This window comes from Ranitomeya variabilis, chromosome 7 (assembly GCF_051348905.1).
Source record: "Ranitomeya variabilis isolate aRanVar5 chromosome 7, aRanVar5.hap1, whole genome shotgun sequence".
Classification (NCBI taxonomy): Eukaryota; Metazoa; Chordata; class Amphibia; order Anura; family Dendrobatidae; genus Ranitomeya; species Ranitomeya variabilis.
In genome coordinates this window covers 198,341,855-198,352,123 of record NC_135238.1, presented here as the reverse complement: position 1 = coordinate 198,352,123, position 10,269 = coordinate 198,341,855, and the positions used below count along the sequence as shown (strand labels likewise).

The following is a 10,269-nucleotide window of genomic DNA, read 5'->3' as shown; positions in this document are numbered from 1 at the left end:
CAGTCCCAAGTCTTCATATGGCCATGTTGCTCACACTGGTCTGTAAATTGCACAATGATTTATTGGTCTGTGAGGAAAATCACCCACGTGCAGTAGCACAGTGCTAGAATATGTGTGTGCTCTGTAATATGCTCCTGTGAACATGCCCTGAGGCAGACTATAGCCATCAGTAATAAGCTTGTGTGCAGTTACTCGATGTTTCGGCGGTAGTGCTCATTACACTGCGTTTCTACATCATTAACGGTATTATCATCTTTATTATTATTTATTATCAGTCGCTAGCTTAGGGTTCGGCTACTTTAACAAAGACGTTTTTTTCCCGCCCATTTTATGTGCACAAAATGGCGGCTGCCTCCTCAATCATGAGGCGCCGCACAGTGAGTGGGCGTGGCTAGAGCGGAAGCGAGGCTCGGGGGGCGGGTTTGGCGCCTTGAACGGCGGTAACGTCACGCAGCGAAGGTTCTTTCTCCCTCTTCTTCTTCTCCTTGCGGCCGCGCTGGTAGAGCTGCTGCACGTCTGGCGCCATGCCCCGACCAGGAATGGAGGTAAGTGGCCGCCGAAAGAGTCCACGCGTTGTTTTACTGTAGTCATGGCGGAAGCAGGCTGCTGCAGCTGCGTCACATACGGCTAAAGGTTACTGAGGCCTGTCGGTAATTACAGTGAAGGGATCGGACCGTCTTGTGCCGCCATTTTATATGCAGGATATCGTAGCTCTGCGCCGCGGCTCGTTTAGCTCCTATTATTGAAGACGAGGGCTTGCTGGGATTTATAGTTCGCTGAGCAGCCGAAACACAAGACAATGCGTCCAACAGAACTACAAGTTCCAGCATGCCCCGAGAACCTCCGCCTGGTTTTTGCCCTTGGGCAGTGTGAGGTGCCGCTGCTGTCTGGGAGGGAGCCGTGAAGTCTCTCGCTGCTCTCCTCCCGCCTCCATGCTGGGGCCTGCAAATGGCGGCCATCATGAGGCGAGGAGAAGGCAAAATGGGAGCCATGCCGACGTCAGGGATCATGTGCCGAGACAAAGCCGGGAGGGGGGACTTGTCATTAAAGGGCGCGTGTTCGGCGAATTAAAGGGGATGTTCCTATTTGGCCGCGCTGCACAATATGAATCTATTCTAATGTTATAAATGCTGGGATGGCGATTCCGGACTGTTCTGGAGCGGGGAGATTAACACATTCCTGCTGCAGACATTTTTTTTCTTCCTCATTCCTGCTGCAGACATTTTTTTTTTTTCTTCCTCCCTCTTGATAATAACCATGTGAGAACATACGCTCACTTTTTTTTTTTTTTTTGACATTTTGATTTTTGCTCTAAACTTAATCTAGCAAATTGATTTGCCAGGTCAGTATGAATATGGTGATGCAAAAGTTTTTATTTTATACATAGTCAAAAGGCACTTATTTTCCAGGCTGTTCAACTTGTGTTGTGCGTGGGCTTTTTTTTTTCTTTTTTAAACCCGGATGCAATGGCCAGAAAAACACTACAAATGTTTTTGTATTGATCCATAAACTGCGACCTTACAGTATTTAGGACTGGCTTACACTTGCTTATGTAGCTCTGACTATGGTGGCCATGGCAAAGCCTTGAGCAATAAACGCAGCGTGCACGATTTGCATCCAATTATCGGATCCCACTTGACCATTCGTGTCTGGTGAAAATTAGACCATACTCGGCTGATATCAGTGCGCTCCAGTTTTCCACGGACTGTTGGAATGGAGAATTTATCAGAGTTACTAGCATAGCTGGCCCAATTTTCTGGGATAAGAGAAACTAGCTTTGCGCAGAGGAGAGCTGGCAGTCGTCGACTTGTAGGTACTTTGATTTGCTTTTATTTGGGTTGAATGTTAATTGGTCATGTCTTTCATAATTTATATACTGTTTCTTTTTGTTTTTTTAGGATCACTGGGGGTCATCAGATGATACTGTAAGTATGCATAAAGGGTGTATGTATTTTATATCATGCTTTGCTTATACAGCACCTTAATTCCACAACACATAGACATCATCAAAACACTATTGACCTGCACTTAAAGCCCCACTGCCAAGGGAAACTAAACTTTATTCCTCCAGGCTGCTTTTGGGTTTCCGTCATGGGGGTCACCACTCTGGCTATACAAAGGAGGCTTTAACTGTGGCACTGGCACACTGCCAGGGGAAATTAATACTATTAACCTGCAAAGTAACCCCATTTCTGCAGGGTTTTTTTTGTTCAAGTGAATATTGACCAAATAGTGGTCATCTGGCCAACCCCAAAGCAAGGGTCTCACGACTGTAGATTCTGTCATTGGAGAAAATCTGGTCGATTATACTAATGACACTCTGATCAGGTTGTGACCAATTCTCTTGGGGTGGGAGAATCGAGCACACTGTGGAGAAGACTCCTTCTGTGTCCCTAGAAATCTTGACTGCACTCAGATGTCATCCAAGTGCAGTCAGATTTTCTCACAGCCATTGCCTTGAATGGGCAAGTTTCGTCTGATTTAGTCTATGTTCATATTTTTTATGTGAATTTTCAGCTGCATCCTTAGGCCATGTGCACACGTCAGGATTTCTTGCAGAAATTTCCTGACCAAAACTTGACTTTTTCTGCAGGAAATCCGCATGTTTGTTTTTTATTCTGGAGCTTCCCTAACGCAATAATACAGCTGCGAAAAATCCACAAAATTAATGAATATGCTGCATTTTTACCGCAATGCGTTTTTTTTTTTCGCAGAAAAGATGCAACATGTGCACAAATTGCAAATTCTATTAATAGGATGCATTTTTTTCGCGTTTTTATAGTGGGTGGGGAAGGGGGAACGTGAAAAATTCGGAACGTGTGCACACAGCCTTACAGTACTAGAAAAGACTGAGATTTCAGAAATCTCATGCACAGAGTTTGGGGGAACTCATCAAACATAATGTGTGAGACTTATGAATTATCTTGCAGCATAAGGCTTTTTTTTTTTTTTTTTTTTTTTTTTTTTTTTTTCCCCTCGTGCTGAATTGGTATGTGAAAAGTCGATCAGCAACTGTCCCATCACATAATTAGTCCTAGTGTTACCTGATAAAGAAAAATGGTTAGTTAATAGTGGTGAGTGAGCCCTAAGGATAAAACTTTCTCTTTATGGCTGACTGGATCATGCACTATTATTGTACCCATACCCCATTCCCTGCAACCATGCTTTGTAAATCCCACCAGTCTAGACAATTAAGGGTTTACACCGCTAGTTTGGCTCTCCTAACCTCACTATAAACTTGCTTGCAGAAATAATTCTGACACTTCTAGTCATTACATGTGTTGAGTTGTTCCATAGTGAACCATGTGGTGATCTGCTAACCTTTTTTTTTTTTTTCCCTTTTCTCTCACAAACAGGGACATGAACCAAAAGAACCTGAACAATTGAGAAAACTCTTTATTGGAGGCTTGAGTTTTGAGACCACCGATGACAGCCTCAGGGAGCACTTCGAACAATGGGGGAAGCTCACAGACTGTGTGGTAAGTTGTATTTCTGTATCTAAAATAACGAAGTTGTAGTACAAGCAAGCCCAAGATCACTTACTCGCATAAATGCCAGCCTTTGAAGAACACTTGTCGCTGGATAATTAGTCATAGTTAGTGTTGAGCGATACCGTCCGATACTTGAAAGTATCGTCCGATACCGGCAAAGTATCGGATCCAATCCGATACCGATACCCGATACCAATACAAGTCAATGGGACTCAAGTATCGGGGACGGTATTCCTGATGGTTCCCAGGGTCTGAAGGAGAGGAAACTCTCCTTCAGGCCCTGGGAACCATATTAATGTGTAAAAGAAAGAATTAAAATAAAAAATATTGCTATACTCACCTCTCCGAGGGAACCGGCACCTTACCGAGGGAACCGGCAGCGTTCTTTGTTTAAAATTCGCGCGTTTACGTGGTTACGTGAAGTCCCGGCTTGTGATTGGTCGCGGCGGCCATGTTGCCGGGACGCAGACCAATCACAGCAAGCCGTGACGTAATTTCAGGTCCTGCAGGATTTTAAAATTACGTCCCTGCGTTGTGATTGGTTGCGCCGCAGTCACATGGGCGACGCAACTAATCACAAGCCGTGACGTCACGGGAGGCTGGACACGCGCGTATTTTAAAATGCGCGCTTGTCCAGCCTCCCGTGACGTCCCGGCTTTGGTTGACCGCGATGCAACCAATCACATCACAAGCCGGGAGGCTGGACGCGCGCATTTTAAAATGTGCGCGTGTCCAGCCTCCCGTGACGTCCCAGCTTGTGATTGGTTACGTCGCCCATGTGACCATGACGCGCCCAATCACAACGCCGGAACGTAATTTTAAAATCCTGCAAGGACCTGAAATTACGTCACGGCTTGCTGTGATTGGTCCGTGTCCCGGCAACATGGCCGCCGCGACCAATCACAAGCCGGGACTTCACGTAACCAAGTAAACGCGCGAATTTTAAACAAACAACGCTGCCGGTTCCCTCGCTGAGGTCCGGGCTGCGTCGGAGAGGTGAATATAGCAATATTTTTTATTTTAATTCTCTTTTACACATTATTACATTAATGTTGTTTCGATACCCGATACCACAAAAGTATCGGATCTCGGTATCGGAATTCCGATACAGCAAGTATCGGCCGATACCCGATACTTGCAGTATCGGAATGCTCAACACTAGTCATAGTCCCCGGGCTATGTTCACATGTTGCATTTTTTTAATGCAAATTAAAACCTGCGTTTTACAGTACCAGCTAAAGCTGAGATTTCAGAAATCTCATGCTCATTTTTATATATTTTTTTGACTGAATTGCAATACTGCAGAATGTTGCTTTTTTTTATATATATATATATATATATATATATATATATATATACATATACACACTTCTATACTAAGAGCAGTTTTGACCTGCAGAAAAAAACCACAGCAAAAATGCGACATGTCCTATACTGAACATCAGTCTATTAAATGGCAGTCTATTGAGTCTCTCATTCATCCAGAGGCTACTGTAGTTGCCATGCTTTGTTTGGCTAAGGCTTTAGGAAATTGTATGTAATGAAGTTAACAATCATTGTATATGTTTAAACCGGATATATACTTAAATTTTCTTACCTTTCAATGTTTTTGGTGGGATTTGTATACCACCTTCTTTATTGAAGTCTGCAGCAGCTAATTTATATTTAATATTCAGGTTATGAGAGACCCACAGACAAAGCGTTCCAGAGGCTTTGGTTTTGTCACATACTCATGTGTGGAAGAAGTCGATGCTGCAATGTCTGCCAGACCACACAAGGTTGATGGCCGTGTTGTTGAACCCAAAAGAGCAGTTTCCAGAGAGGTATGGTTTATGTATGGTTTATTTTTCTATCTATATTTTTTTTCTTCCTGATTTGCAACAACTTCTCTCCCCACCAATTCTCCTTCTAGGACTCTGTTAGACCTGGAGCACATCTCACAGTAAAGAAAATATTTGTGGGCGGAATAAAAGAAGATACTGAAGAATACCATTTACGAGACTATTTTGAGACCTACGGCAAGATCGAATCAATTGAAGTTATGGAAGATCGTCAGAATGGAAAGAAACGTGGTTTTGCTTTTGTCACATTTGATGACCACGACACAGTTGATAAAATTGTCGGTAAGTGGATTAGATGTATTTTTCACTCATGGTTTCATTAGCTACCGCATATTTTCAATGTGCCTTTTGCGCTCTGCAAAACATTTTAAAAGGTCTGTGGATGACTTTAGTGCTTTCTCCTGGAGCCCTGTATACAGTGGCAGTTTTCTGCCAATTTCATAGGGAACTATTTTATTTTCTAACAGTAGGTAACCTAAGGTAAGGTACTGATACTTTTTGTGTTTTAGTCCAGAAATACCACACTATCAATGACCACAACTGCGAAGTGAAAAAAGCTCTTTCAAAGCAGGAGATGCTATCAGCCAGTTCCCAGAGAGGTTTGTATTTTATTTACTTGCTTTGTGGAAAGGACTGTGTGGGAGAAGTAGTTAAATACCATTCTGTTTTCATATTAGGCCGTGGTGGAGGAGGAAGCAATTTCATGGGCAGAGGTGGAAATTATGGAAGTGGTGGAGGAAACTTTGGAAGAGGAGGCAGCGGAGGTGGTGGTGGTGGCGGCAGTGGCTTTGGGAACAGAGGCAAGTTGGACCTTCTGATTATTTTTATAAAAATAAACAGATCTGACTTCTATGGATATTTTTTATTTTTTCCTATTTTATCTTTGCAGGCGGCTATGGTGGTGGTGGCAGAGGTGGTTATGGTGGTGGTGGAGGAGATGGATACAATGGATTTGGTGGTGATGGTATGTTTGACCTTACACTGATGCACACAGTTAAATACATCATTTGGAGGCTCAGGTTTTTTTCAGATTGTCTTCTGAACAATTAAATTCGTCATAGAAGTTCTTGCCCCCTCCTTTAGGCCAGATTTTTTTTTTTTTTTTTTTTTTTTTTAGTTCAGTATTACAGAGCTGCATGTTTTATTTAAGCCATTCTGGTGAAATTCTTTAGGAAGCACTAATTGTGTGGGATGATACTGTCTGACCTTGTACAGAATGGTAAATAGTGCCTTGTGATCAGATCACGGCTTGACATCCATCACCATTTCATGATCTCACTGAATAAATTGGGAGAATCGCATTTACCTGTCTTTATAAATTCTCTAGAGAATTGCATGCATGGTGTATCAGTTCACAATTGCATCCCAATGGTAAGAGTCAGAGTATTTATCAGCCTTGTAATAAGATGTAGCCTGCCCTTCTCAACTACATAATACATCTGGGGATCTGCTTGTAAAGGATTAGTGACCAGGTTTTACATCAGTTTTCTGTAACTCCTCTTGTCCATAATGCACAGCAAAGAAAAAAGACAGCAGCACAGAACCTCCCCTGTTTTTATGCTCACACACTATGGCATCTCCAGATTTTCTTTTGGTCTTGAATTTGTCATGAAGTTTAACACAAAATATGGGGCAGAAACCATTTTAAAGCTACTCCTGCAACTTCGACTGTTACCGTATTTACTTATTGACCATATCTGTGTCCTCCTGCTTTCATTCCACTTCCACACATTCCTGACGAAGGGCTGTTCTGTTTTCTGTCCTGTAGTCTTGGGTTTGATTCTTTTAAAGCAAACCTGTCACTAGGTTTGGCTGAGAAACTGCCACCACCTTTCAGGGCTGACATACAGTATACTATAATGCTGTATCTGTACATTAAATAACTTTAATTATACTCTCCTTCGGGGGGTGGTCCTGTTCAAGGGGTGTCACTCTTGTTCTGGTGACTCCCATCTTACGATGCTGTCCTCCTTGGTTTGCAAGAAGGATGTCATCACGAGAAAACTGACACTACTTGGTCACATCACACATTCACGGCCAGATAGTGTACCCTTTACTGGTTTGTCTTTTCCTTTCTATATTCCCCTACGTTTATAGCAGTATATCAACTGTGAAATGTTATGCAAAGCCATGTTTATAAATACAGTTCATTGTTTTATTAAAATGATGCATGTGTAACTTGCCACTAAAATTCATGTAAATAAAGATTTAGGCGGAAAAAAGCTGCTTAGTTTGGGTGGCTAAGTGCCTGTACACACATACCTTGTAATGAATTTGATGCAATTTATGCCAGGTCACTAAAGACTGGTGTACACAATGCCAGCCATGATGCTGCTGAAGCCATTCCAGATTGTACTATTGAATAACACAACTGTTATGTCTTCTGCTTTGTTAAACCAGGTGGTGGCAATTATGGTGGTGGTGGTGGCGGCGGCCCTGGCTATGGCAACAGAAGTTATGGTGGAAGCCCAGGTTATGGAAACCAAGGTGGTGGATATGGTGGAGGAAGTGGTGGTGGATATGATGGCTACAATGAAGGCGGAAACTTTGGTGGTGGTGGAGGTGGTAAGTAGCATTCAAAATTAATGAGAAGCGTGTGCGTATTTCCACAACTTTTTATATTCGTTGTACAAATTTACTACTTGTTGCTTTAAAGGGAGGTATCCGGGACATTATTTTTTTGTCGTTTTCTTTTTTTTGTTTGTTTTTTTTCTAAACAAGAACAAACTGGGAATTGCAACTTACCTGCTTGTTAGTACTTGGATGCAATTTTTTTTTAAATTTTTTTGGAACGTCCCAGATAATGTCCTTTAACACAACTGCAAGAGTTTATAAAAGAAGCAAACTTGTAACGCAGTTTACATTAAATTGTTAATGTCTTAAAACTGTCTATTCTAGGCAACTACAATGACTTTGGCAACTATGGAGGCCAACAACAGTCGAGCTATGGTCCCATGAAGGGGGGAGGAGGAGGTGGCAGCTTCAGTGGAAGAAGCTCTGGAAGTAGCAGTGGCCCCTATGGTGGTGAGTAGTCATAAGCTCTTTCCCTGTGAGCTGTTTGTAGGGTCTTTTCCTTGCACATAAGTAAATTTTTATCCCTATAGGTGGCTATGGATCTGGTGGTGGTGGTGGTGGTGGAGGAGGAGGAAGTGGCGGTGGAAGCTACGGAAACCGGAGGTTTTGAGTCTACAACAGGAAAAGGTAACTTAAAATGGTTTTGTCTTGTGATGATGAATCTCACTGGCTGAAGAAGCACTTGAATAATAATCTTCTTGTCCTATATCATTCAACAGGCTACAGTTCTTAGCAAGAGAGCGAGGAGTTGTCAGGAAAGCTGCAGGTTACTTTGAGACAGTCGTCCATGTGCATTAGAGGAACTATAAAACCTACTACAGGAGCAGCCGATGATCCATAGTCAGAAAAGTTACCGCAGCTTATACAGGAGGCATTTCTTGTTCAGGACTGTAATAGCCTCAGTTTGTAAGCAGTGCAGCTGATGATTAATGCAATGTAGTGTTGATTAGATGTACATTCCTGAGGTCTTTTTATCTGTTGTAGTTTGTCTCCCGTTACCCCATTACATCAGGTATACTGCCCTGTAAATTGTGCTAGTTATAGCAGGAATAAAGAATTGAGAAGATTTTAACCTTAAAAATTATGTAGTTCAGTGATTCCTCGCCTAACAGGGCAAAAAGTATTGCTCGACCTAAATAAACATGGGTCTTTTTTATTCACGAGTTAATGTCAGATTATTAAATCAGAGCTGTGTACCTGAAAATTTTCAATGGTGCAAGCCTAACACTAAAATCCATCTACAGGCAGTGGTATTCGAAGTGTTAAAATGGTTAGTTTGGGTATTTTCTTTCAATAAAACAAGTTTACTTTTTCTCCTTTGAGATTGGATTATAAAATAAGTGGCGAACCTTTTCTTTGCTTTTAACATAACAAATACCACTTGTCCTAGTGGCACTGACTTGTAGTCTCGTACTTTTTTTTTTTTTTTTTTCCCTGTAGGTAACTTTATGCATGGTTACCAGCAGTAGTTATTTTGACAGTATCCAATGTGACAGTACAGTAGACTTGCTGACAAACCTATAATGTGAACTGGGCTCAGTATTGGCCTTTTTTGCCAACTTTTGTTCGTTAAACTTTTTTTTTTTTTTTTTCTTTCAACTTTACTTGCCAAGGCTATATAAAACTCTATAGTGATGGACAGGTACTTTATTTGTATAAATAAGCTCCATTGTATGTCAAACTTTCATACAAGCTCAAAACTTCTCCCATGTATGTTTTCTAATAAAAACCGGCTTGTATCTGTAAGCTTGCCTCAATTATTTAGCATAGCATTCATTCTTCCATGACAGGCCAGCTCTTGCTGCCAAATTGTCTTTTTTAAGGGTATGTGCCACCACAAATAATGGCTGTTGATGAATGTGACTAATAAGTAGCTGTTCTTTGGTTTTTGTGTTGTGTTTTTTTTGTTCTTGCTATATTGCAATAGTGGACATTAATTCAATGAGGGCACCAGATTAGCCCCTGGAGAAAGTAAATTCATTAAACTACGACTGCAGTGAAGATCTGCCACTAGACTTTTATGTTTTTTGTTTTTCTTTAATCAGCTTAAACCTGATGAGGCTGGTGTGCCTGCTTAAAAAAAGTAAATATGGTTATATAAGTGTTTTGTGTTTTGTTTTTTTTGTTTTGTTTTTTTTTTCTTCCTTTTCACTCTCATTCCCAATCTGATAGCTGGAATGCTTATTTTACCATATTTGATTTTCAAAGCAGTTGTGCCAGCCTCATCAGGCCTCTGTTTTTAACAATGAATGGCAGTTTATATTGTGAAGTTTGACTGATCTTTAGGTTAAATTGTGCTATCCTGGTAAAGGTTTGTTATATTCTATAACTTTTCTATATGATACACATTTTTAAATTTAGAA

At 41.4% G+C, this 10,269-nt stretch overlaps 1 protein-coding gene across 2 annotated transcripts in view; it reads left to right on the top strand.

The window, feature by feature from the left end:
• Positions 1 to 364: 364 nt before the first annotated feature.
• Positions 365 to 10,269, top strand: part of HNRNPA3 (heterogeneous nuclear ribonucleoprotein A3) — a 31,300-nt gene continuing 21,395 nt past the window's right edge. Inside the window, exons 1-12 of one of the 2 annotated variants that reach the window (XM_077272631.1) lie at positions 365 to 545; positions 1,899 to 1,925; positions 3,357 to 3,479; positions 5,168 to 5,314; positions 5,404 to 5,614; positions 5,842 to 5,931; positions 6,010 to 6,132; positions 6,222 to 6,296; positions 7,733 to 7,897; positions 8,231 to 8,356; positions 8,437 to 8,533; positions 8,626 to 9,069. In XM_077272631.1, coding sequence (XP_077128746.1) covers positions 525 to 545; positions 1,899 to 1,925; positions 3,357 to 3,479; positions 5,168 to 5,314; positions 5,404 to 5,614; positions 5,842 to 5,931; positions 6,010 to 6,132; positions 6,222 to 6,296; positions 7,733 to 7,897; positions 8,231 to 8,356; positions 8,437 to 8,516 — 1,188 coding nt within the window. In that variant the 5' untranslated portion in view covers positions 365 to 524 and the 3' untranslated portion in view covers positions 8,517 to 8,533; positions 8,626 to 9,069. Of the gene's footprint in view, positions 546 to 1,898; positions 1,926 to 3,356; positions 3,480 to 5,167; positions 5,315 to 5,403; positions 5,615 to 5,841; positions 5,932 to 6,009; positions 6,133 to 6,221; positions 6,297 to 7,732; positions 7,898 to 8,230; positions 8,357 to 8,436; positions 8,534 to 8,625; positions 9,070 to 10,269 lie in introns of those variants that run through there. The other variant, XR_013217782.1, reaches the window with a different exon arrangement.